The sequence below is a fragment of the Panthera uncia genome, assembly GCF_023721935.1.
Source record: "Panthera uncia isolate 11264 chromosome A1 unlocalized genomic scaffold, Puncia_PCG_1.0 HiC_scaffold_17, whole genome shotgun sequence".
Lineage (NCBI taxonomy): Eukaryota > Metazoa > Chordata > Mammalia > Carnivora > Felidae > Panthera > Panthera uncia.
The window spans coordinates 25,695,026-25,722,793 of NW_026057577.1; the positions used below are offsets into that span (position 1 = coordinate 25,695,026).

General features: G+C 47.3%; 1 protein-coding gene across 1 annotated transcript; it reads left to right on the forward strand.

The window, feature by feature from the left end:
- The first annotated feature begins 2,081 nt into the window (after positions 1-2,081).
- Positions 2,082-27,768, forward strand: LOC125935469 (solute carrier family 22 member 5). The gene is made up of 10 exons (XM_049649140.1): positions 2,082-2,515; positions 9,638-9,741; positions 16,044-16,198; positions 17,201-17,372; positions 18,573-18,699; positions 20,405-20,505; positions 22,185-22,399; positions 24,561-24,743; positions 25,769-25,904; positions 26,269-27,768. Exons 1-10 carry the CDS (start codon positions 2,123-2,125, stop codon positions 26,354-26,356), a joined length of 1,674 nt encoding a protein of 557 aa, XP_049505097.1. The 5' UTR covers positions 2,082-2,122; the 3' UTR covers positions 26,357-27,768.

Here is a 27,768-nt window from a genome sequence, read left to right on the forward strand (position 1 = left end):
GTAATCACTGCCCCACCTAGAACTGGAAGCTGCTGCTACAGGTTGCTCTTTGCTTTGTACACATAGACAAGCCTTTTTTGGTAAAAGATTTGTTTTCTTAAAATCTTTTTTGGTAACCTACTGAATTGTTTTCAGACCCTTCAGGAGTGTTTTCTGATGTCCAAGTGATATTTCTTAAGACCTTTTCACTTTTTTTGGTCTGGGCGCAGGTCAGCATTCTTCTCAGAGAAGCTTTAGTTTATTTTGAAATATTGAAACAATTTTGAGAATTGATACAAAAAAAGTTTATTTTCAAGAAGCTTGGTTTTCCTTTTCAGTTAGTTCCAGAAAAGGACTGTTACTTGAGATAAGATGTTAGAAAGGATTAAGTGCACTTTTGAAGGCATAGCCAGACATCTTCAGGAGGCAGGAATATTGTACGTATAAACAAAATGACTAGTATCTGTGTTAACACTTTTATCTCAAGTTTTAAAAATCTATGTTTTTATGTTTTAGGAAAATGTTTATATTTTCTTGCATAAAACATGCTGGCTTGTCCTCTATTTTTATTTTCAATTTAGAATATAATCACTATTAAAGAGTGTTTATCCAAGAGATTACATTTAAACAATATACATTTAGTTCCCTATCACCAAGCCACTGTTATAAAAAAAGGAATATACTGCAATGTTAAATTTAGCAGCCCTAATTTTTAAAGGCTTTATAACAGTGCTGTCCAATAAGATAGCCACTAAAGCTACATGTGGCTACAGAGCACTTAAAATGTGGTTAATCCAAATTGAAATGTGCCGTAAAATACACACTGGATTCTTAATATTAGTATGAAAAAGAAAAGTAAGATCAATGATTTTTTTATATTAGAATATAAAATATCTCATTAATTTCTATGTTGATTACATGATGAAATGATAATGTTGGAAATCTCGGACTGAATATATTATTAAACATATTATTAAAACTAACTTCATCCATTCCTTTTTACTTTCCTTAATATGTAGTGTTTCCAGATAAAATATGGGACACCCAGTTACATGTGAATTTCATATGTTCCTGCTTATATTTTAACACTATAAAATTATCTCTCTTTTAACTGAAATTCAAATTTTCACTGGGTATCTTATATTTTTATTTGCTAAAACTGGTAACTTTATTAATATGACTACTAGAAAAACTTAAATTATAAACGTAATCTATTGGACAGTGAAACTTTAGAAGCATCTAGTTTTGTTTTGTTTTTTTACCAGCTATTGAGCCAATTGTGCAGAAATACCTAATCTGAATGAACATTTAATCCTAGACTGGGGTCGTCAATACTCTGGAAGTTAAATTTTTACATTTAACAAGTTAAAGGACAACAAAGGGGCTTGACGCAGACCAAAGTATGGAAAGGGCATTTGGATTAGAATTAAAAGTCATTGCTCCCAGCCTCTCCATTAGGGTAGTTAACGGTTCCACTTTCAAAACAATCCCTGCCACTGTTACAAGGATGGGCGGTGTCAAGGTCAGTTAACTGGCAGGGAGACTCTGGGCCAGTCACAGTCCCTCAAGAGAAGTCAGTAAAAAGTTGGCGGGGGGGGAGGGACGGTATTTTTATACTTGACCCTCGCACTCCGGTGGTCTAGCCATCCCCTCCCCTGGCTCCGCGCTGGGCCAGACGCCGAGGCGCCGAGTCTCACTGCCTTCCTAAGCCGAACCACGGCTACCTGGGTTGCAAGACCAAGACTGTTCCTGCAGAGGTCCGGCGCCAACCAGCTAGACCCCACATCTGCGCCCCGTGAGAGCCACAGATGCGCGCAGCGGCTGGGGCCCGCCCACCCGCCGTCACGCACAGACCCAGTCCCGCCTCTCCGTCTGCGCCGCTAAGCCCAGAACCCGCCCCAGCCTCGAGCTCTATGTAAAGCAGGTCTCTGCAGGCAGGCCGCTATGGCGTCTGGAGCGCGACAGCCCGTTCAGTCAGAGGGCCGACAAACCGCCCCTCCCTCTCTGGGTCGCGCGACGAGGGCCTGGCGCGCACGCGCACGCGCACGCGCACGCTCCACCCCCGGCCCCCGCCCCCGCGCGCTGCCGCGCGCTCCCGCGTCCTTCGACCCCGGGCAGCGCGCCGCTGGCCGCCGAAGGCGGCATGCGGGACTACGACGAGGTGACCGCCTTCCTGGGCAAGTGGGGGCCCTTCCAGCGCCTCATCTTCTTCCTGCTCAGCGCCAGCATCATCCCCAACGGCTTCAATGGAATGTCAGTCGTGTTCTTGACGCCGACCCCGGAGCACCGCTGCCGGGTGCCCGACACCGCGAACCTGAGCAGCGCGTGGCGCAACCACAGTATCCCGCTGCGGCTGCAGGACGGTCGTAAGGTGCCTCACAGCTGCCGGCGCTACCGGCTCGCGGCGATCGCCAACTTCTCGGCACTGGGGCTGGAGCCGGGGCGCGACTTAGATCTGGAGCAACTGGAGCAGGAGAGCTGCCTGGATGGCTGGGAGTTTAGCCAGGATATCTACCTGTCCACCATCGTGACTGAGGTGCGTACTAGCCCCGGGGCCGAGGACGTGGGGAGGACCTTCGCACTGCACCCCACAAGGTGTGCGCTGGATGCTGTCACTCTCTCTCTCCCAATACACTATCCACCTCAAAGTGGGCATCCTCCAGGCAACGCTTTGAGAAGTGACTTCCAACCAGACCATGCCCCTTCCAGCACGAGTGTCCTATTAGCCGCCTATGTTAATGGCCACCTTGGAGAGGGTGCCAAGAAGGCCACGGTGGTCCCTGATAGATACTCTAAGACCGTGAATAATCAAAGACTTTTTCTAGATGGAGATGGGGGTGTTGAGCAAATTCAGAGCTTGGGCCAAGGGGCTGTCACCGCTTTTTCTCTAGCCACTTGGCATCTGTTCAGAGAGAAACACTCCTTTCTTAAGAACTTGTAAAACTAAGGGAAGCATGTGTATAAAATAGTCACGGTGCTCCTTTCTCCAGTTACTCTTTCCTCATCCACCCTCATCCAAAATGTCTGTCTAGTCATACCCTATCAGGGATTGTTTACCTTTTGCTTATGTTTAGTTACCAGAATTATAGGACCCATTCATCTGAACATCCATTCAGGCTGACTTGTTCACCTGGAATGCTTTAGAATATTCGAAGGCCATGTCGTTGGGCAGATTTAAAGCATACAACTTTAGTTCATAGGAAGCATGGGGGGGGTGCTTCTTATTCCCCAACCCCTTGGATTTTCCTTTTTGGGTAGCTTTGTCTCCCCCAGTGACCCTGCAGTCATTAGTACTACATGTATGGCATCACGTTAACGGATGCTTGTAGATGTGCTTTGCATCTTATTCAGATACTGGACTCCCTGGGGTCTCAAGCAGAAATGAACTAGCAGAGCAGTGAAAAGAGTCCTCCATAGGCACCTAGGTGCCCAGGTTCACAAAGTGTCAGGATCAGGGATTCACAGATGAGAGAAAGCTTCCTGGCAATGGCATCTCGCTGAATCTGGAGTGTTTAGCTCCAGTCTGGAGCAGCTGGAAACAACCTGGAAGGAGGGCAGGGTTCACAGGGAGAGTTCTAAAAGGGAGTGTGCACAGGTCCTGATATGGCATCAAACCCTCCTGTAAGCCCACAGGGGTTCTGGAGGCTCCTTTTATGTTGCTTCTGGAGGCTGTCACCCTTCAAGGGAGTCTGATCACTGCCTTGAGCCTCTTGTGTCTATGGATGTGCACACCTGTGCTCTGTATGTTTGGATGTTCGATGTCCCCAGCATCTGTGCTTCCTTACTGCCATGTATATGTAATAGAAGTGTGATCTGAGCCCCACTGGGATCTCTCAGCTAGTGATATCATTCCACTGTCCTGAGGTATTGATACTTGACAAGAGAGGCACTGAATGGAGGTAGCTGACAGTGCTTTGTGACCCAAGAGTCGGCAGAGAATCAAAACTCCTAGTCATTACAAGTCCTCGCTCCTAGCGTCATAAGCAAGTCTGTCACACCCCTGGAAGCCAGTGAGTTGTGAAAGCAGAGGCTGTCCCTCAGGTTGCTTGCTGAGGCCACCAAGGGGAAGCCATACTTCATGACACAGGAGTCCCTGCAAATTCTGCTTCTGGCTGCCCAATGAAAGGGGAAGCAGTGAATTCACGAGAAGCTCATGGCATCTCTTTGGATTTTACCCTGACTTCTAGAGTCCCTTGGCTTACCCTACTCATTTGCTCTTGCTTCACTGCCCCTATCCTGTCTTGGGCTAAGACTGGTGGTGGCACTGATGAGCTCCCAAAGGTCGACTATAGTGGAAGGGTCCTTGAGCTACATTGCTGCCAATGTCAGGCTTTTCCTTTTTTGTATTTAGCCTATTTATTTAGCTGTCTTGGCAGTTTCATAAGAGCTGCGTGCTCTTTTACCTACATACACATTTTCAGCCTTTGCAAGGAGACAAGGTTAATACATTACTTAGCCCTTTGTTTTGGGATTCTGGAATGTCTGACTCTTAAGTCCAAGGCTGTTTGTTCCTCTTAGGTGAATAGTCACCCCTGGAAGCTATTGCATTAACATTCTGATGGCTCCATTTTTCTAAGACCCATTGTCTTCCAACCTGGACCTGGCCTGCTGATCACTGCAGACAGTTCCATGTCTGATAAAGTTTCAAGCCTGCCCTCAGCCCCAAATCATACATAGAGGTGTTTATAAGTACATTGGTATTGAATTCCTATTTGTTTTTCAACAGAAGATGAAAACTGTAGGTCTCCTGTTTAATTGTTTTTCCTTGTTGAAGTTATCAAGTATGTACATGTAGTACTAAACGTTGTGGTAGATTTACCTCTTTGCATCTCCCTGACATGAGGCTGGATATAGACAGGGTACTGGAGGAAATTTTTGGTGAATGGATTAATGAACAACTTAAGAAATGTTGTCTAAAGTTTGAGAGCTAAAGAAGGAAAGGACAGTTTAATTCATAGAAGGGAAACTTGGAGGTGGTCAGAAAGCATTGACCAAAATATTTTAAAGAAAATGTAACCTCCCAGCCCACAAACTGTGTCTTGCCCCTAAATGGATCTGCGACAAGGTGTTGGGATTGGCGGAAAGGAGGTGAAAAGGAATGCGATGAAAGGGAATGTTTCGGGAATAGTTTGGTGGTCCCTGTGCTTCTAGACTGGCCTCTTCCCTGCCCCTCAGTCATTCCTGGAGTACTAGAGAATCAGCCACCCCACCTTGCAGCGTTGCTCCAATATCTGAGTGCTTCTTGATTCAGGACTACCCCTCTTCTGAAACCTGGGTGATTTCTCAGGCTGCCTGGCCCACCTGCTTTTTGGTATTTCTCTAGCCCAGCTAGCAGCCAGAAAGATTCTTTGAGAAACTTCTAGCTCTTCTGGCACCCATCAGTTAGGGTGTCTTCAGCTAAGACCTGGCAGTCATGTGTGTTTCCTTGCTTCTGGCCATTCTCTGCTTCTCTGAAGCCTCCTGCCCCAGCCCATGGCAATACTCTGACTCACTCCTTATTGTCCTGGAAAGTCTCTTCCTCTGGACTGGCTTTTCTGTCAGTCTTATCTCAGGTACTGAGTCTTGGAAGATAGGACAGCCCTCACTGCTATCTACAAGCCTGCCTGAAGGAAAAACCACATCAACCGGGGAGGCAGGGCTGGGCTGACTCAGTGTGGAAAGACCCGGAGCTTGTGCCTCACTGTTAGGTCTTTGCTGACATGTCTCACTCAAGGGAGAGTGAGTGAGCAGACCCTCAGCCCTGCCTTTGGAGCTCATGGCAACCAGAGAAGTTACTTGTTGGGTCCCTGAGGCCCCTGTACACACAGTCTTAGTAGAACCATCTAGACATGAGTGGTCAGATTGAGCCCTGCTCTAGCTAGCTAAGAACCGACACCCTGGGTTAAAGTTCTTAGAGCTGACACAGAGAGGGGGTTAAATAGAAAAAAAAAGAAAGAAAAAAAAAATTCTAGACATTGAAGCTCAGGGTTCATCTGGGCCTTGAGCAGCCAAGCCTAAGGTCCAAGCCCAAAAGATACTGTGGTGTTGCAAGTTAACAGCCCTTTTATTTATCTATTCCCTCACTCAACTATGTACCAAATAGCCTCTCCTCTGTAGAGCACTGCCAGGTGTTATATAGAGGATATGGCAGCAAATTCTTTGTCTCCTTGCCCAGACAGCCTTGGGGCAAGGATCTGCCATTAACTGCAGCAGGAGGCAGGATGAAATGTGTGTAGGAACACATGGCATTCAGTAACAGGTGGTGCTTACCAGCGTAGCGTGTCTGACCACTGATGCGGTCAGGCCAGGTACATCACAGGAAGAATTTCTGCCCTATGGGCACAGACCCTGTCTTTTTTCCCTTCCAGCCAACTCACAGGTTAGAACATTTAGTCCCAGGGATCTACATCACATCTCTATTTCCCATAACTGAGAAGCAGCTATAATTATATACTGCATACAAGAGACACAGTTCTCTCTCTTCTTAAAAACATTGACAGCTTTGGGGCGCCTGGGTGGCTCAGTCGGTTGAGCGTCCAACTTTGGCTCAGGTCATGATCTCGCGGTTATGATCTCGCTGTGAGTTCCAGCCCTGCGTCTGGCTCTGTGCTGACAGCTCAGAGCCTGGAGCCTGCTTTGGATTCTGTGTGTGTCTCTCTCTCTGCCCCTCCCCCGCTCATGCCCTGTCTCTCTCTGTCAAAAATAAATAAACATTAAAACAAAAAAACATTAACAGCTTTGTTGAGGTGTAAATAACAGAAAATAAATGGCACATAAGTAAAGTGTACAGTTTGAAAAGCTTTGAGAGAGAGAGATCCATGAAACCATCACCAGTAGAGAGGCACATTTCTGAACAGGAAGGATGGCAAGTCTGGACCCTTGCCAGAGTGGCTCTTAGATTTTTTCAGGCTGTCTGTTTTCACAGCTCACCCAGCTGAGGGGTCACAATGCTAGACTCATGACCTGAATCTTAAACACACATTTAGTTCTAACACTGAGACTTGCTATCATCAGCCAGTACCAGCCTATCCCACGAACCAAGAGGAAGCATCCATGAGCTAGTCTGTAGCTGCTTTAGTCACGGCTGGGGAGCCACGAGCTCAGGATAGGAACACTAGATTGCTCTGCAAACACAAATCTTGGATACGTAGCCTGGACTCTAAGGGCTTCTCAGCCCACCTCTGCTAAAGAGGATGCAAGCCAAATCCTGGAGCCCACTGCAATCCTGGTGGCTGACAGGTTGGGTTGGCTGAATGGGTTGGCTGGGTAGGATCTAGTCCATGGCTGCCCTTGTGTTCATTTTTTGAGACCTATTATCTTTCCTGACCCTACTCATAGGCTGTCTGTGGCCAGTAGGAAGGAAGTGTCAACCCGGGTTTGCTTTTGGAGGGCCCAAAGCCAGGTCCTGAGGATTGTTAAGAATCTTCAGTGGTGGATAAAGGGCCCAATTACTCCAAGGAGTTACACACTTGCCCAGAGTAAGGACAGCCTGGACCAAGTGGTGGGGTTGAGGCTGCAGGTACTGGAGAGATGCCCTGGGAATCTATCCCAAGATGAGCATGACAGACACCTTGTCTCCTGCAGGGGATAGTCTGACCTGGTTTCAGGTAACACCTGGCCTTGTCAGCACAGAATTCCCTATAAGCCTGTATCAGGAGACCTGACATTGTTGGGGGAGGGGTCTACTGCTCCAGAACTCACTATAGAAGTCCCTGTGGATTTCCAGTCTAGCTCAGCTGTATCAGTCCCCACCCCTCATGCGAATCCTGTTGAGAAGCAGCTACTGACTCTTCAGTTTTGCATCTCCATTGCTACAAAAGTAATGCGTGCTGGCTGGGAATAGAGCCCATCATAGTCAGGAGCTGCGGTAGTCATAATCTGGCCCCTGAAGCTCTGACACCTAAGAGCCAGAGGCTTGCGCCCCATTACCAAGTCCCCCAGTTCTCACTCCCTGGTCACTCCCATCCTGACGTAGCAGCTGTGTCTGTATGAGGACTGTCCTGGGAGCACTCACCCTCCTAGAAGAGAGATGGTATCTAGGTGCTAGCACCACTGAGGCTGCGGGGGTGGGAGGGCTGCCTGAGTATTTGGACCTTGGTGCTCCTCTATCCTTGCCTCCTGCTAATCTGGACTTCCTCTAGATTTGTGTGTGTGTGTGTGTGTGTGTGTGTGTGTGTGTGTGTGTGTGACAGAGAGAGAGAGAGAGAGAGAGCGCACAAGTAAGCGAGTGGCAGAGAGAGAGAATCCCATGAGGGACAGAGAGAGAGAGAGAGAGAGAGAGAAGGGGGGCTCAAACTCACAAACCCTGAGATCATGACCTGAGCCAAAGTCAGATGTTTAACCAACTGAGCCACTCAGGCGCCCCTAAACTTCTCTAGATTTGAGTTTCAGATTGCTACCTCTTCCTTGCAGTGAGGATCACCACACCATTCTCAGCCCATCCAAGGTGCATGCTTATTCCAGAGTGGAGAGCCAGTTATGTGGCCAAGTAACCCTTATTGTTAGCTGTGGGGGTTCTTCATGGACTGCCTCACACCCCTCTGAGGTGCCCAGAGGCTATGTGCACACATGCCCAGTGGGGCAGGGAAGCAGACTTGTTTTTCCCCGTCACTGGCCTGGAAGAAATGCTTTCTTGGAAGCTGCACATCGCCCCCCCGCATTTGTTACTGGGAAGCCAGCAGGCTCCATGGAGGGCAGGCCAGCAGCCTGGCACCAGACGGGCAAGGGTCTGCATTCCTGGAGGGCAGCCTTCTTGGTGATTACTGAGCACCATCTTTCTCTGTTCTGGGAAACATTTTTCTGGGAACCACTAAGCTTTTTGTTTTGTCCTTTCCTCTCTTTTTTTTGGCTCCTTGTTAGGCTGGGGCAACCCACCATCTGAATGTTCAGCTGCTTCCCCATGCCTGCAGATCTCTTTTCATGGTAACTATAGATGGAACTATGCACTGGGAGCTGGGAAACTCAAGCGGAGCAGCCTGTTCGGTACCTCGATCCCTGTTTTACACATGGGGAAATTAAGGCACAGTGAGGGAGGAAAATCTTACCTGACATTGATAACCACTTAACAGTAGAGCAGAAGCTAAACCCAGTTTCTTGATTCCCAGCTCAGAGCTCTTGGCTGTAATTTGGCCTAGTGTTTTTGGCACAGCATTAAGGATCCCAGGGCTCACTGGCCCAGAGTGGGGACCTGGGTCCAGCTGCAAGAACAGATCCACATGATGCATTCCGGGCCGTCTGGCCTCAGTCCTTTGCTGGATGCCTTGACTCTTAGAGCCCCAGAGTCCCACTCTAGACCCATTCCTGTGCCATTCATCCTAATGGCCTCAACCCCACAGAAAGAGTACCCTGCCCCATCCACAGATTCTTAGAAGTGACCATGAAAGGCCACAGTATTTGCTCCCTACCTGTCCCCCCCTCCTCAAATTGGTAGCAAAACAATGGAGCTGAAAGCCATGAAAAACAGGATGGGAGGGGCCCACTCTCCCTGTGAGGGGCAACCTCCTCTCTGCTTCGCTGCCCACATGAGCCTTTGCCTGCCTGAATGAGGTCATGCACCTGTGCAGTAATGTAAACAGAACCTGCAGGGATGCAGGATATTCTCATTTAATTTAACAAGAAATCTTAAATTTAAAACATTTAACAAAAGAAGTGAGTGATATGTCCCTTTGCTCCCTTACAGTGGAACCTGGTGTGTGAGGACGACTGGAAGGCCCCACTCACGGTCTCCTTGTTTTTCGTGGGTGTGCTGGTGGGCTCCTTCGTTTCGGGGCAGCTCTCAGACAGGTAAGGTGGGTGTCTGTCTCCTGCAGCTGCAGGGGACCATTGGACCGAACAAGGAGCATGTACGTACCTGGCGTTTGACTTCAAATGATAGTCTCTCAGCCCAGGGCCTTGTGTTTTAAAAGAAGAGGAAGCTGTGTCTATAGTATATACTCCATACCAGGTAAAGAGACCCAACAACCTCCACTCTAATTCTTGCTTAGCAGAACAATCTGAGTGAATTATATCCATGATCCCACTGAACCAGAATTATGCCATAATTCACTTCTTGTACCAGCCTAGTTGGCTTTCCCTAGGTGACTCTTTCGTGTCCCTGAGCTTTGGAGAGGTAGACACCACACACATGCAGATGAATTTTTTGTACATCTTAAGGCCTACAATGAATGACCACCTCTGTATTTTCCAAACCATCATTCTCTCTGCATGGTGAGAGATCTCACTAGCTGGTAGTGGCATAACAGGCAGAACTCTTGGGTTCATGGGGATGGTGCCTCTTAGCTAAGAGACTTTTGGTTATGTTACCTACTTCACAACAAGCAGAAAATGTGCTATTTTGGCCCGTAAGCAGCTTATTTGTGTAATTCCAAGGTTTTTAACTCAAGTTCCATTCATGGCTTAGGGAGTTCACCTACTCTTGAAATTATATGCAAAATTTTAGAGATTATATATGAGCATTTTTTTCTGGAGGAAGGTCCATAGTTTCCATGAAGTCCTCAGAGGGATCCATTATACCCTGTCTTTTTACCCTAGGGCTCCAAGGTCTGTTGGAGAAGCCCACGGTGAGAATAGCCTTCACCAAGGTCCTTGGCTGTACTGGATCACCCAGTGGAGTCCCAGCATTCTCCTAGCTGGTTGGGGTTTAACAGAGAAGTTCAGGATGAGAATGTCATCCTACCTTAAGAACAAAGTCAGGGGTGTCTGGGTGGCTCAGTCAGTTAAGTGTCCCACTTCGGCTTAGGTCATGATCTCATGTTTTGTGTGTTCGAGCCCCACGTTGGGCTCTGTGCAGACAGCTCCTAGCCTGGAGCCTGCTTTGAATTCTATGCCTCCCTCTCTCTCTGCCCCTCCCCTGCTCATGCTCTGTCTCTTTCTGTCTCAAAAATAAATTTAAAAAAAATTTTTTTAAAGAACAAAGTCATATTGTCCCATAGCACAAACTCAGGGTGATGTTCTGGCATGTTTAGATTATTGTTTTTACCTGAGAATTCTTTCTTCATGAGAAATAAATGCATTTCTCACTAGATTTGTGTTTCCCAAGTGTCATCTAGCCATTAGAAAAGGGTCGGAGTGCCTGGGTGGCTTAGTTGGTTGAGTGTCCAACCCTTGGTTTCATCTCAGGTCATGATCTCACGGTTTGTGAGTTTGAGCCCCACATCCGGTTCCGTGCTGACAGTGCAGAGCCTGCTTGGGATTCCCTCCTTCTCTGTCTCTCTCTTTCTCTCTGCCCTTCTCTCTCTCATGCTCTTTGTCTCTGTCTCAAAAATAAATAAATAAAGTTAAAAAAAATTAGAAAAGGATCAAATTCCCGCAGTCACCAGTGAGCATTAAAGAGTCAGGTGGGCCATGACCACTGATTGACAATTCTAGACGAGCCTGAGACACTTGCTCTTTTGGAGGAAAGACCTTGCTTCCCTAGATCTTTAATCTAGCAGCAAGCATCAGTTGATTACTTATATTTATCTAACAAATACATGGCACCTAAGATGTATTAGACACTCTCATAAGCACTGTACAAATTTAAAAGAAAGAACAAATAATCTCATCATAACCCTATGAAGTAGGAAGTATTCTTACTCTTATTTTTACAGACAGGGAAAATTAAACCCACAGGAGTTAAATCACTTGTACAGTCACAAAGCCAGCAAGTGGCAGAGCTAGGATCTGGGCCCAAAGAGCCTTGATGCTCTGTTTTGTGTGGACTACTGTTCTCGGGCGCTGCTCTTCCAGAATTTTCCTTCTATCAAGGCAGAATGTACTAAACAATTGAGGCATGTACTTGTCCTTTGTGGTGTAAGTGATACAGAGAAGTAGTACAGGAAGCTAAGAGAGTCTGACAGAGGAGGCCAGGAGAAACTACCCCGACGAGATGACAATGTGCTGGGAGTTGAAAGATGAGTAGAAACTGGCCAGCGATAAAGGGGTGCAGAGAGGAAGGAGCATTCTGGGCAAAGAGAGCTGTACTTAAGCCTAGACTCCAGAAGAGACGGCACACTTTAGAACCTGGAAAAAAGTCCTCTGTGGTGGATGTGTGGAGTGTGGTATGAAGAGGAAGCATGACACATGGAGGCCCAAGCAGAAGAGCAGGCCAAGCTTAGCTGATGGACAGGAATTTGGGCTTTAGTCACAGAGTAGTGGGGAGCTGAGAGTTTTGTAAAAACAGGAGTGTGGTATAATCAGATTTGTATTTTTTTTTAACGATTATCTGATAATTTTGCAGAGAAAGGACTGAAAGGGAGAAAGAGGGGTTGTGGAGAGACCACATAAGAGGCTGTCACAGTATTTATGTGGGAAATGATGGCTTGGACCAGGCTGACAGTGGTAGAAATGGAGAAGAGAGGTAGGAGGTCCAACCAACAGCCCTTGGCTGTGTGTTGGATGCAGGAGAGGAAGGAAGATTTGGGGCCTGTACAACAGAGCCCTTCTCTGAGACAAAGGACTCTGGAAGAGGACCATGTCTGTAGGAGAAGAGTGGAGCTCAGTTTGAGTGTTCTGAATCTGGTGTGACTGGGAGAGGCCTGAGTGGATGAAATGAGCCTGCAGTTGGATGTACAGCTATGGTGCTCCATGAGAGGTTTGAGCTGGAGAAACACATTTGGGAATCGTCAGCTCCGTAGAACCCTTGGCAAAGCCCCCGAGTGTGGAGGAGATTGCCTGGGAAGGGTGTAGAGTGAGAACAGGGGCTGCCCAGGACTGCTCTTTGAGACCTTCCAAATGGGCTGGTCGGTGGGAAATCTCCTCTCACGGGGTTGAGTGGCAGCTAAGACTCAGAGGAATTTCCTTGATGTAAAAATCAAGAAGGAAGTACCCCAAGTTCAAAGTTGAAACTCAGTGCATTTTTCTGGGTCAACTATGTCATGGGTTAAGTAGATCTTTGTGGGCTAGCCTGAGAACCTGATTACCAGGAACACCATGAATGCCTGAGGAAAGTGTTCAAGTTCCACAGATGTGATCCCAAGCAAACAGTAGAAGGAAAATTAATGAGTACATTGAGGACTACCTTAGCCTTCTAAAGGGCAAGTGCAGTATTTTAAAAACGTAAAAAACGTGAGCAGACTTCTTTTAAGTAGGGTCATCTATGTCAAGTAAATGAAGCGGCTAAAAGTGTAGCTGTTGTAGGTGCAGCCCTGCCTTCAGCTCCTAGCATCACCTCTCAAGTTTGTCTGCACCCCTATGGGAGGCACCAGGCTCGGCGGGATGGACGGTTTCTGATCTCATTACTTCTAAGTAAGCTGGCTCAAAAAAATGACCTCATGCCAAAGAAATGACCTCAGAGCAGTAGATTCATGCCCTCAACTTGTCTAGGGTATCAACAGTAACTTTTTGTATAGGGCAAAGATTTAGTCTCCTTTCTAGAACGTTAATAAGCCTGAAATTCAAGAGCAGTTAAAATAATCCTGGGTTGTCACAGCATTTTACCTGAAGATACCGAGTTACCTTCTTGTGTGTGAATTACAAGAGGGCATAGCCCTAGAAAGAAGTAGTCAGATATTTCCTGGTTTTCTAACATATGTGTGGTTGACATTTTGTTGACAGACTTTAAGAGTAAGCATTTCTGGTCCCAGCCCTGGACTGCCAAAAACTGGTGCTATGTAAGGATTCCCTGGGTCTTTCTCTTCCCTACCATCCCAGGGAACCCATGGGAAGGGAAAGCATGGGTAAAGGTTATCCCTGTCTCCTTATAGGAAGGGGCCGTCCCTAGGTTTGTGTGTAGGGTACTCTTGTTATGGAACAATGCAGGGGGAGATGGTCTCCTTCTAGACCAGAGTTTCTCAACCTTGGCACTATTGATATTTTGAGCCAGAAAATTCTGTGTTGTGGGAGACTATCCTGGGCATTTTAGGATGTTTAGAACATCTCTGGCCTCTACCTACTGGATGCCATTAGCACCAAAAACAAACATTAAACCTGTTTCATTGGAGACAAGCACCAAACTCTTTAACATGGCACCAAGGCCTTGTGCGGTTTGGTTCCCCCACACACACACCGACCCCGGCAGCCTTCTGTTGAACAGCTGACGCCACTCAGGCTGGCTGCTGGCTGTGTATGTCCTCCTGTCTCCTCCAGCTGCACTTGTGTATGCTCTTCTCTGTGTTCCCCAATCACCCCGACCTTCCTCAACCATGAAGGCCAACTCATGCTTCCTTGTGCCTTTTCTCCATTGCACTGATCGGAAATTGGTAAATAAGAGGTGTTATCTGATTAATGTTGGTCTCCTCCACTATACTGTGAATGCTTGGTCCCTTTTGCCTACTTCCCTTTGTCAGTAATAACTTCTTTTTCGGGCCTCATCAGCTCCCCATCATCGGGGATCCCTTCCCTGAATGCCCACGTCCCCAACCCCTAGTCCCAGGCCAGAATAGTTTCTTTTGTTGTATCCCTTGTGAACCTGAGTGGTGATCATTCAGTGCGCTTGTGTCCATGTGTAATTGTACTTTCAGTAGTGTGGTTGTTTGATTAGAATGTGATTACTGTCTGTCCCACCAACTGTAGACTGTAAGTCCCTTGAGGGTAGAAACATTTTTTTTTTTTTTTTATAATCCAGAAGTATCCCTAGTGCCTAGTATATAATTGAGGTTCAAGTAAACATTCATTGAATGAAAATGGGTATCAGCCAGCCCTGGCCAGACTCCAGCTGAACCTGCTAGGTTGGTTGAAATACGTTGACTTGTTCCTCTCTGACTGTGATACTATCTTTAAAACAGAACAAACCCCCCAAAAAACCAACAGTTAAAAATTTTTTTTTAAATGAACATAGAGAAAACCACACAGAACAAGTGTGTGGTGGATTGATGACTTATTCCAGGGAAATAACCTTGTAACTACCACCGAGTCAAGAAATAGAACCTTGCTGGCCACCCAGGAGCCCCCGTGCACATGTCCTGTCTCAAGTACAACAGCCTCTCTCCACCATAGGTAACCACCAGGCTGACTTAAAAAATTTTTTTAACATTTATTTATTTTTGAGAGACAGAGCATGAGTGGGGGAGAAGCAGAGAGAGAGGGAGACACAGAACCTGAAGCAGGCTCCAGGTTCTGAGCTGTCAGCACAGAGCCCAATGCAGGGCTCAAACTCACAAACCGTGAGATCATGACCTGAGCCGGAGTCAGATGCTTAACTGACTGAGCCACCCACGTGTCCCTCAGCCTGACTTTTATACTAATTACTTCCTTGTGGGTTTTTGGTAGTTTTATCCTTCCGATGTGCATCTTTAAACACAAGTCTAGTCTTGGCCACTTAAAAAGTTTTTGATATGTCTTTTAGTCTACTTTGATTAAGGGATTCTGCCTCCATCCTTTTCTTTACCGTATATTTTATCTCTTGCACTCTGGATTGTTCCTCTGTAGAATTTTCTCGTCTGGATTTTGCTGATTGCATACTCAGGGTGCACTTCAGCATATTCCTCTTTTCTCTGTGTCTCTTGCATATTGATAGTTGGATATAGAGACTTGATCAGATTCAGGTTCGTACCCTTTAGTGAGACTAGAAATCATGCATGCAGTATTCAGTTATCTTTTCATAAAAAGACCATTAGCAGTCACTGAAACATAATTCCCAAATCTGTCCATTTATTAAAGATTGTAATATGGTGATATTCTAATTTTATCACTTCTCTTTCATTTAATAGTTGGAATACTTTCATAAAATGATATTTCCCCTCACCTATTATTGGTTCCTATTGACATTCTTTGGATATGTGACAACTGTTTCTTTTTCTTTATTTACCAGTCTTCATTTAAAATGACTTGTTTCTCCATCATCCTCCAAAGTAAACCAGTTCTCTTGTAAAAAGCTACATTCTGAATGTATGGGTGTAAGCATAATGAATACATTTCAACCCCTTGCAATCATTATCATATTTCTGGGACTACCTTGGGGGCAGTCCTTGTTCCTGGGCTGAACATTGGTCCTGGGGAGTGGGGAGGGCAAGTAACAGCACAGGGACTGGAGACCAGGACTGTCCTTGTACTGCACCCTGGCAGCACTGTCCACAGCCCCTCCCTGGAGAGCTCTGGGGGAAGCCCATCTTGGTGGAGCCCATTTCTGCCACCTCCTCCCAGCTGGATCTCTGTCACTGTCTTCCCAGGTTTGGTCGGAAGAACGTGCTGTTTGTGACCATGGGCATGCAGACAGGCTTCAGCTTCCTACAGATCTTCTCGAAGAACTTTGAGATGTTTGCTGTACTGTTTGTCCTTGTGGGCATGGGCCAGATCTCCAACTATGTGGCAGCATTTGTCCTGGGTATGGCCATCAAGTTGGAGTTGAGTACTTGATCCTGTGTTTCACCATCATCCCACCACCCACTCTCTGGAGATAGCTATGATGTCCCCCAAGGGGAAATGGTCTGTAGCAACACCAACCAGCACTGCTTGAACCTAGTTTTGTAGGCAGTGAAATTGAGTCCTCTGAGTGCCCAGCCTTGAGTCACTAGGAGCACGGTAGCCTGAAGGCTGAATTCCAGTTCTTTTCTGGTCTCTGAGATGTGGCCCTTGGCCCCATTAGTATTCAATAGCCACTTTACTATAATTCACCCAAGATCATCTGTTAAAAAAAAAAAGAGCCTTCCCAGAGCTAAGGTTGCTAAGGAAAGATGGAGACATGATGTGAGGAGCAAGGGCCATGAATGGTAGGCTTGCCAAGGAAGAAAACTGCCTCTTCTGTAAAGCATTGTGTCCAGGGAAACTGACCGTAAAGAATGAATTGATATGAATGGACTTTAGTCTCGTGATGTTTAGGGTTTTAATTCCAAGAACACACTGCAGTACTTTGGCCTGTTCTCACTGAAAGTCCCACTCTCACTGCTTGGAGGAATCCAACTCTAGCTTATTGGCCTTTGGGTTCCTTGGGTTGTATACTGAAAGGATTATTTCTTTCTCTTCACGTCTAATAGAATAATCTTTTCTTAAAAATATTTCCTTTAAGCCCCCATGTGCATCCTTCATAGTGACTTCCCCTTTAATAAATTCTTCCTCACATGAGGATTACATTTTGAGGCCTAACGTGGCATCTTTAGTTTACAGCTTGGGGAAGTGATAAAATTTTCAAGGTAGAACTGTCCTTGAGGAGCCTAAGAGGCCAGCGTGGGGCACCCCCAGTGGGCGCTCAGACTGCACGGGGTTCAGAATCCCACCGTTTCCTAGGGCGTGGCTGCTTCCATTTCTGTTGAAAATTACGTAAGAAAAAATCAAAAAGGAAATTACCTAAATTAAAGTGCTAACATGACTCCTCCCTTGTTTTGAACAGGAACAGAAATCCTTGGCAAGTCGGTTCGTATTATATTCTCCACATTAGGAGTGTGCATATTTTATGCGTTTGGCTACATGCTGCTGCCACTGTTTGCTTACTTCATCAGAGACTGGCGGATGCTGCTGCTGGCGCTGACGGTGCCGGGGGTGCTGTGTGCCGCGCTCTGGTGGTGAGTGTCGCCTGTGCCCAGGGGTGCCCATCGGCAGGATGTCTTCCACCTGGCCTTCACTAGGGGGCAGCAGCAAGCCACAAATCCCTATTTGGGCTCCCAGAGACAGGGAGTGTAAATTAGTTGTAAGTTGTTTCAGAATGTTTTTTCCCTACCGGAAAAGCCAAAAAGGAAACAAAACAAAATCCCCAGACATCAACAGACTTGTTCTCAGTCCTGTGCTGGGTTTATTGAAGCGTAAGGAGAGGAAGAAGTTGTAGCCGGGAGACGATGGGGTCTAGTATGACCTTCAGGAAGTTATCAGACTGACAAGACTGCCTAGGCCCTGGTTCCAGCTGTGTGTTGCCAAGACCTCACACCACAGGCACTGGGAGAAGAGGGAGAGCACTGGAAGTGAGAGTCCCCTGGCTTACACGGAGGAAGCCAGGCTCCATATGGGCTTCCAAGATAGAGGACTTGGACAGGCAAAGAGGAGGCTGTCCATACCAAGAGTGGGAACACAGCAGAGCGGCTGAGGCAGGAATTGCCCCTTGCAGGTGGGGTTGGTGAGATCACTGCTCCTCTTAGAGCAGAGAGCATTACAGAGCATAGTGGGAGAGGACACAGAGCAGAGCATGAGTCCTTCCTGGTCATGACCAAAGGGCAGAGTCCATTTGGTGAGGTAGAAAATAAGATCCATAAAATCTTAAAGTCCCAGGTGCTTTGATAAACATAGGCAGGGGATCTGACAAGTCATTTGGATGCAGCAGGGGTGGGAAGTGAGGAAAAACTACAGGCTAAGAGGCCAGTGCAGAAGCTTCTGTGGATGCTGGGGACAAGTAGGAAAGTACAGCAGGGCAAGAGTCTGGGCTGGGCCAGGCCCAGGACAGAAGCCAGGCTTCAGGAACTTATCTTATGCCTTTCTCCTCAGTGTCCAGCAGGTGGCACCACCATTCTTTAGAAATGGAGGTGGCCAGCCTAAGAAGCAATCTCGTCCCGGTGCGCAGGACCCTCCAAATTTTGTGCACTCTTGAGGGTACTCAAAAGCTCACACTTCAGGTCATTAGTGGGTATAGTGTCAACCATCTCTTTGCTTCTCACTTGGAAACACCAGACATTCCCCAAATGTAGACTCTAAAACCCCATTTCCCACTTCCACTTATGCTGCACCTGGTCTGTTGGGCAGGACTGTCCCAGTGAGATTATTGCTTATACTTCCAGGTTCATCCCAGAGTCCCCCCGATGGCTCATCTCTCAGGGACGATTTGAAGAGGCAGAGGTCATCATCCGCAGGGCTGCCAAAATCAATGGAATTGTTGCACCCTCAACTATCTTTGACTCAAGTGAGGTAAGTGCCATGAGGGAGCTGGGCAGAGGGTGTCCGTGACCATGATTTTAGGCCAGCACCACGCAGGAGCCCAGCCCTCTCTCTGCCCAAGCCCCAGCTGCCCTGCAGCAGGTCCTGTTCAAATTCACATGTTGAGGAGAAGGTACCAGTTGTCCAAATCTCTTCACCTTCACCTTTGGTTGTCATACTTATGTAATTCTCTTCTAGGCAATCATATGGTTAAACCATTAATTTGAATAATAAACACTCTGAGTAATAGGACTTGCATGAAGTTGGCATCATGGGAAATTATTGTTTCTCATGTCTTAGGTAGTTTCTCATCTTAAAAAAAATAGTACATAAAATATGGAGCAAAAGTAGGTTTGGAGTTAGAAATGTCCAGTGTCCTTCCACCCACCAGTCATTCGTGTTGCATATCATCTTGGAGCCAGCTCATTTTTGATATCCGCCTCTTCCACCTATGCCACCCTTCTCTGCAAACCCTATTCTCATGTGCCATGGGTAATTTCCTGGCTCTACCTTATTCCTGGGTCTTGATTCTCCCTCCTGTTCCCTCTCCTTCCACCATCTACAGCAGGCAGTTTTCCTTAGTCTCATGACTACCACAAGAGGTTAGAAGTTGTAATTGCTGGCTGATGGGGTCCTGGAATGTGTCTCTGATCTGATGGGAAGACAAGGCTGTGAGAACAGCCACTAGCAGTCATGCTGAAGTGTGTGCAGAAGGAACGTGAGAAACACTCAGGACTCAGGTGCAGATCAGGGCTTAGGAAAGGGAGACCAGTTATTACAGGCATCAGAGAAGCTGCTGGCCACCAACAGCCCTGCCGGCCTCAGTTAAGTGCTGGCCCAGCAACAGCTCCCACCCAGCACGTACTGGAAGGACCTCTGACACACAGATGGCAGGGCGGGAGTAGATGGCAGGGAGGGCTTTTAAGTGTGGTAGCTTTGGTGGCTTTTCAGTGAGGGGTCAGTCTGGGTGAACCCATAAGCCCCACTGACATCTTTGAGGAAACGAGGCTATTTCAGGGGCTCCATTAAAGTCAAAATTTGACCTTTGGTTGAACTGCTAACTTGAGAAAAACAAACTCCAAAGCTGGGTTTGCTTAAGAAAGCAACATCAGTGTGTTTAGACGTGTGGTTTATTAATGTCCCTGGCTGTGCCAAATTTCATAGGAAGTTACTCTGGGTGAAGCTGAGGTCAATTTTCCTGTTTTTCTATCTGAAATTTTTTTCCTTGGAAGTAACCCAATAACTACATGGTATGAGGACTCAAAACATTAATTCTTTAAAAATATCAAATCAATAAAGTGCACAGCCAGTTTCTCTCTCTGACCCAGAGGGCAGGGAGCCAGCCTCAGGAAGGAATGCTCGGGAGGCCTCCCTGGAATGTGGCCACCGATGGTGGCTGGGGGTGGGGCAGAGAAGGAGCTGTCAGCCTGGGCCTCTGCCTTGGCTGCATCCCCTGAGGGACGGGTCACCTGCTTTTCCTTATTCTTGCTCACTGATGTGTCATCGACAAGGCCTGGGGATGCCTTCTGCAGCAGCGTAAGATACACTCAGCACACTTTTTCTTTTCAAGAAAGAAACATAAAACACTCACCAACTTGGAGATGCAGAAAGCTAAGATGGTAGGGTTCAGGTGTGTTATTGAATCTCTGAGTCTCCAGCCTCTCCATCCCATACCCTTGTCATATCATTCCTGCAGCTACAAGACCTGAGTTCCAAGAAACAACAGTCCCACAGCATTCTGGATCTGCTTCGAACCCGGAATATCCGAATGGTCACTGTCATGTCCATAATTCTGTGGTGCGTAAGTGAGACCTACCTGAGGCTTCCTGACAAAGCTTCTGGCAGTGGCTGTCAGGCCTCTCATTTGCAAATGTGTCTCAGACCAAATTGAAAGCCTGTGTCATCAGAAAGCGTAAGGGATCTGCCTTGCAGTGAAAGAAGTGGGCATGTCGCAATTTTTAGCTTGATGGAATCTCAGAAAAGGAGAATGAAATCTGTTGTGGGGGCTTTTTGGGAAGCTGTGGGGTCTTTGGGGAAACCCTCCAGGTCCTGAGGCAGATCCTTGATCACTGTGGGCCCTAGTTTGTTTCTGTCCCCCCTGCACCTCAGACAGTGACTGACGAGGACAGGGGAGGCCTTTAAAAAGGAGCTAAGTGAAAACGTTATGTCCTTCCCATTACAGAGACTGCTAAGTACTGTCTGGGAATGTGGAAGCAGAACATCCTCCCTTTGGGATGTTCACAGATTGTCCTGAAGGCAGGGCCCATAGCCGAGATGTCCTCAGGCTCCTTTTAATGAGGCATTTCACCAAGCATGTCAGGAGGGCATTTGTGAGTTACCAGAGCAGGGGGCACAGCCTAGTGCCTTGGTAGCATTGGCTCAGTGGCCAGACCCTTGGGATTGTAGAATACCTGAGCTTGCTGGGTGACAATAGCAGGCTTCATCTCAGTATCCTTTGTTACTGGAGCTGTCAGTTTTGAGGCAGCCAGCTATTTTGCTCCCTGGGGGATACTGTGAGTCACTCACTTCCAAGGAATTGCCCAGGACCCCTCAGGGCAGTGCACCACACTTGTGTTGGCCTCAGACAGGACCAGCATTCATCCTGCACCACAGACTTGCCAGCCTGTGATGAGTCACCTATTCTGTGGTTCACCCAGGTGCTCTTCCACCTCTGGATTTCCCAGGGACTCCTGGACACTTCCTTTTTCCTGATTGTCCCAGCTGTGGTTTCAACATGCAGATGAGTCAAAACATCCTAATGCCTAAAGGTCTGGTTTGCCAGAGTGCTGGTCATCAGCAGAGAGAATGCCTACCAGGGATAGGGTCCAGGCCTGGGACATTGGGAAGCTTGTAGATGAGAGATGATGTAGCCCTGCCATCGGGAGCTCCTCCCCTTGTCCACAAGTACAGTGGGGCTGCGGTCAGCCGCTTCTGTCCATCCTCCTCTGGGCTGAGAGCCACAGATGGCGGGTCTGCTAGGAGGTCTTTCTCCAAATGTTTGACCTAATGATTGTTTTATCTTATCCCTCCAGTCCTATCACACCTTACTTGACACATGCCTCTTTTCTCATTCTCTCGCTCCTTCTGCTCTTGCTGGATTTAGGGGCGGGGGGGTCACAGGGTAGGGAAGTAGCTTTTGTAAGTACTTTGGCTTAGGGTTTTTAAAGCTGAGAAGCACGTTGGAGGTGGTTATTGTTTTTGTTTTTTCTCAACAAAGTAAATCTACCTGAATTATGTAAGCCTTTTTGCTGGGACTCTTTCTATTTGGAATGCTCTGAAATTGGTGTGGTCCAGGGTTAACATGGGGTTAGGAGGAAATTATCTTTTGTTCTAAGAAGTAAGGCTCAGGGTTAAACCCGCTGTCCTCCTGGCAAGGATAGTTTTGAATTTCCTGCGCTAATTGTACTTTAAAAGTTGTTGAGGTTGGGAGGCACGTGGATGCTGTTTCTCCAGCTTTCTCCCGCACTCTTTTCCAGGATGACCATCTCAGTGGGCTATTTTGGGCTATCCCTTGACACTCCTAACTTGCATGGGGATGTCTATGTGAACTGCTTCCTGTCGGCAGTGGTTGAAGTCCCGGCATACGTGCTGGCCTGGCTGTTGCTACAGCACCTGCCCCGGCGCTACTCCATGGCCACCGCCCTCTTCCTGGGCGGTAGCGTCCTCCTCTTCGTGCAGCTGGTGCCTCCAGGTAGGGGCCACATGCATCTGTGGTCTGGAGTTTTTGCTGACTCACTCATTCTCTACCAGGCTGTGTCCCCCCATTAATGAAGAAAATGAAATCACGCAGAAACAGCTTACTTGCATATCTGCATTCTCCATCACAAAATCAAGAGAAAGTGTCTCCTGGGACCAGACACTCATCATGGCTTGGGCTTTGGGGGAGTGGTGAGAGCTGGTGGTGAGCATTAACTCTCCCAAGTTAAGGTGTGCATATGTGTCCTCTGCAGAGTAAGGGGGAAGAAAGAGCCAACCCCATTACTCTTGAACCTGGGCCTATGTTAGTCATGTATTTATTCAGTAAGTAGCTCCGGAGTGCCTCTGTGGACCAGGTGCTGTGCTTGGGGCTAAAGACGCAGAATTAAACAAGTCAGACAGAACCCCAGGCCCTCCTGGAGTTCGCACACTAGTTGTGAAGACAACAGACCAGTAAATAAAATGGTTAATATGGTGCAGACTGGGTCACCTTTGATAATAACAATAAAGGACAGTGGAGAGCTAGTTTAAATAGAGCAGTCATGGACAGTGTCCCTGAAGAACAGGCATTTGCAAATGAGCAAGGATGTAGATGGAATGATGGCGAAGACTGTGAGAGGGTCTACACATAGAGCATTTCAGGCTGAAGAAACAGCAGAGACAGAGACCCTGAGGAGGGAATAACTCTGGCATGTCTGAGGAGAAGGAGGGAGCTGGTAAGAGGTGAAGGGATGGAGAAGGAACGGGCCAGGCACCGCATGGGTCTCACAGGCCATTAGCTGGATTTTTTTTTTTTAACGTTTATTTATTTTTGAGACAGAGAGAGACAGAGCATGAATGGGGGAGGGGCAGAGAGAGAGGGAGACACAGAATTGGAAGAAGGCTCCAGGCTCTGAGCCATCAGCCCAGAGCCCAACGCGGGGCTCAAACTCGCGGACCGTGAGATTGTGACCTGAGCTGAAGTCGGACGCTTAACCGACTGAGCCACCCAGGCGCCCCTAGCTGGATTTTTTTTTAATGTTTATTTTATTTATATTTGAGAGAGAGAAAGTGAGCATGTGTGGGGAAGTGGAAGAAAGAAAGAGAGGGAGAGAGAATCCCAAGCAGGCTACATGCTGTCTGTGCAGAGCCCGATGTGGGGCTCAGACTCACAAACCATAAGATCATGACCTGAGCCAAAACCAAGAGTTGGATACTCAACTGACTGAGCCACCCAGGAGCCCCAATTTTTTTTTTTTTTTGAGAGAGACAGAGAGAGAGGGAGAGAGCATGTGCATGCACATGAGTGGGGTACAGAAAGAGAGAGCAGCACTCAGCACTGTCAGCACAGAGCCCGATGTGGGGCTTGAACTCACAAACCGTGAGGTCATGACCTGAGCTGAAGTCAGATGCTTCACCAGCTGAGCCACTCAGGTGCCTCAAGTGGATTTTATTTTTAAAACCATCTTGGTATCCTACTGATGGGATAAGGAGGCAACCTTTTTCCAGAATTCACAGAACAGTGTGTGGACCTTCATATTCCATCATGGTATCCAGATACATGAATATGGGGGCCTCTGGTGGTTGTGTGTGGGCGCCTGAGCCTGGCAGTGTTCTGCACAGGCATGGCATATATACATAGAGCTCACACCAGAGCTCAGGGTGACCCACAGGCCACTGTGCCTCATTGGTACAGCGAGCAGGATAGATAGGATTATTCCTGGGGATCTGCTGTCCTATGAATTATCAAGGCCTGAGTGAGGGAAAGCATGAAATGAGTTAGAATGGAACCCCCATTCATCCACAGGTCATTCATTGATTCCACAGTGCCTGCAGTGTGCGGTTCTGGGGTGCCACCTGACCCCTCGCCAGGCATGTCTTTAGTGACTTCTGGACTAGAGCAGGTTTACTTGGGCTATTGAGAGGCTCACTTTGGTGGTCTATAGGCTGAGAAGGGCATGTCCTCACACAGCTGTGGGTCCCAGCCTCCTCTCAGGAAGCAACTTGGAGGGCTATCTTGGCTACAGCTTCTTATCCCACAGAAGGTCATTAAAGAAACTGTCCCCCATATCCCAGAAAGGAGAAAATATGTTTGCTTCGGGAAAAAAGATACAAAATGCCTAATAGCAGCGTACAGTGGGTTGGTGCCTTCTACTTCCTTCCCTTTGCCTTTCCAGATTTGTATTACTTGGCCACTGTCCTGGTGATGGTGGGCAAGTTTGGAGTCACTGCTGCCTTTTCCATGGTCTACGTGTACACAGCCGAGCTGTATCCCACAGTGGTCAGAAACATGGGTGTGGGGGTCAGTTCTACAGCGTCCCGCCTGGGGAGCATCCTGTCCCCCTACTTTGTTTACCTCGGTAAGTCCTGTGGGCTGGGGCATGCAGGAGCCGTGGCATGGAAGCACTGATTGCCTTTAATATGAGCTCTGGTGGGTTGTTAACAGCAAAGCAGGCACACACAGCAGATGGGATCCATCCAGTACCAGATCTGTGCCTAGAGAGGGCCTGTGTCCAGGCACACTGTGGAGGAGGCACTCACTTGTAAACAGAAAACGACCTACGCACTAGCTAGAAATCAGTGAGATAAGTAGAGTTTTGTTTCTGCTCTGGCTATCCCAGGCCTTCCATCAAAGAATCTAGTTCCCTTGTCCTAAGAAACTGCAGCATGGTATAGGGAGCCCATGTACTTAATTGAAGAAATTTCTTCTTGGAATCAGAGTATAAAAGGAACATGGAGGGAAGGATGTCCATTCAAGACGTCTGATGGATGAACTGAGAATTACCGTAATTTGGAACACTTTGGTTTTACACCATGGTTCTGTACTGTGTAAAGATATGCTTTGTGCCATTTTATGTAACAGGGCACAATTTTTCTCTTCTTTGGAATTATTTCCCCATGGCAGCTTCTCCCTCCTGCACACCCCCAGCCTGCACATCTTTGGGGAGGGTTGGTGGCTGCCTTGAAAGTACCCAGAACATGTTGTGAATATGCTACATGAATCTGACAAGCAGAAACACATTATCTGGCCTTAAGGCAAAGTGAGCGGGTTGTGACATATCTAGAGAGGTGGAGGAGTTACTGCTGTACCTGGATGAGAACCTCGAGTTCCGTGGAAATGCAGCATTGGGAGATAGGAATAGTGCCCTCCTCCCAGCCCGCACCCCTCCCCTGTACCGTGAGGCGCTGCAGGACCTCTGGGCACGTGCCAACTCTGGGTTCTGAGACCTGTCCAGGTGCCAGGTTTCAATCTGGCAGCTCAGACTGTGGGAGATGCAGAGGCTGAGAAGGCACGTGGTCCCCTTTAGAGTCCTGGGAGCACAAAGGGAGGAAGGGAGGCCAAGTCTGACTGCATCCCTCGCTTAGAGTTCTGTCTTTGCCATAGGTGCCTACGACCGCTTCCTGCCCTACATTCTTATGGGAAGTCTGACTATCCTGACAGCCATTCTCACCTTGTTCCTCCCAGAGAGCTTTGGCACCCCTCTCCCAGACACCATTGACCAGATGCTGAGGGTCAAAGGGTAAGGTTGTGCTGGGTTGCTGGGTTGCAGTGTTGATGCACTGGGTCCAGGCCTGGCTGAGAGTTCCCTACAAACTCTCCCAGACACCGTGGGCTAGTTTAGCCATCAGAGGGTTAGAAATGGCAAGGTGCTTAGAGACTGTCCTGTCTGGTCTGAGACAGACCACAGTGTCACCATGTGCATCTCCACCACCCCAGAAGCTCTGGGACAGCAAGAGACCAGGAGAAACCTTTTAGAATCTGCTGTAAGAGTTTTTCCCCCTTAGTGAGATCATCTCAGTTCTGGGTTTTGTTTGACTATTTAGAGACTGGTAGACATTTTTTTAAAGATTCATTGCTAACACTAGTTTTGTTTGTTTTTGTAGGATAAAGTACAGGCAAACTCCAAGCCACACAAGGATGTTAAAAGATGGTGAAGAAAGCTCCAAAGTGGTTAAAAGTACAGCCTTATAACACAGCATCCAGTGGGGGAGAAGGTGAGGAGAGGGACAGGGTCTTGTCAGAAACAGCTTGTGCTGTTGTGCAGACACTGAGCCCTTCAGCAGTGGACATCTCCACCCTTCATGCTCTTGCCTCTGTGTCTGACTTGCTCCTGGCTGGACACCCAGACTCAGAGGTTGCATGTGGCCCTAGGGCATTACCTTCCCTCCAGAGTGACAAATTTAGATACATCTTAACTCCCGGATTTGGTGGATGGTGGACTTGGCACTCCCTAAGAAGTTAACTGTTCGCCAGAACCAATGGGACCTGGAAGAATAAGAGAGGCACGTGCTAAATTTACATCTTAATTTCAGGCCACCTGAAAAGACTCCTGACAAAACTGGAGGTCTAATTATCCCCCCAAATCTTCTCCCCATTTCCCTCTAGTGGTGCACTTTAGAGGAAAACAAATAATTGCACAGAGGGTTTGCTTTCTCACACTTTCTTAGTCTTAAGGGGTATTAAATGGGATTGTTGCTCCCCCAGGCAGGAGAGCACAGATCTGGGGAAACCTAAAGGTAATTAATACAGAGGGAACTGAGCAGATAATGGAAGAAGGGCAAGTGCATTGATTTGTGAGTTCTGGTGCCACTCAGTGTGACTACTGGGTTGACTTGTTTACATCTGATCAAAGCCTTGGGCTTGTCCAGGCCCATACAAGGTGCATCATTGAATCTTTTATTCTGTTTTCCACTGCTGTGTGAATCACATCTCCTAGCTACTGTGGTTTCTGGTGTATGATTGGAAGGAAGTGTATCAGTGAGAAAGAGAGGCAAGCAAACTCATCTCTTTTCTCAAAACTATAATGTAGATTTTGTATGTTTGTGTTTTGTTTGTTCATTTGTTGTTTGTTATGGCTTTTTCTGCTTAAGTTATTTACCCTTCAGAATAGACTTTAGGAAAGGCTTGTTCTTCAGCCTCCTGGTTTGTGTCTTTGTTGTTTTTTTTCCAACCCAGAATCACTCTGGCGATGGCCTGCCATTGCCCTTTGTGCAAAGAAATCAGCCTTAGCCACAAGCACTTCTCTGAGTGCCAAAAATGAAGTCACTATAAGAGTTCCTTTTGTGATACCTAATCATGGGAAAAAATTACAAAGAAGAAAGTTAAACTGTGTTCACAGTCTTTCAGAGTTGCTCACTTCAGTCGTGTAACATTGGGAGATATTTTGTGTTCAGTGTAACTGTCTTTTATGATTATGTTACCACGGCACTCCAAAAGCAGATGCTTCACCTGGATAAAAACCATATTTTTGTGAAAGCTACTGAAGTGCCTTGGTAAATGAAGATGTTTTAATAAATAAAATGATTTTTTAAATAACACCTGCTGCCTACAACCTTTATTTCCACAATTTGGTGAGTCATGCCACACCACCGCCTGACTTTTGT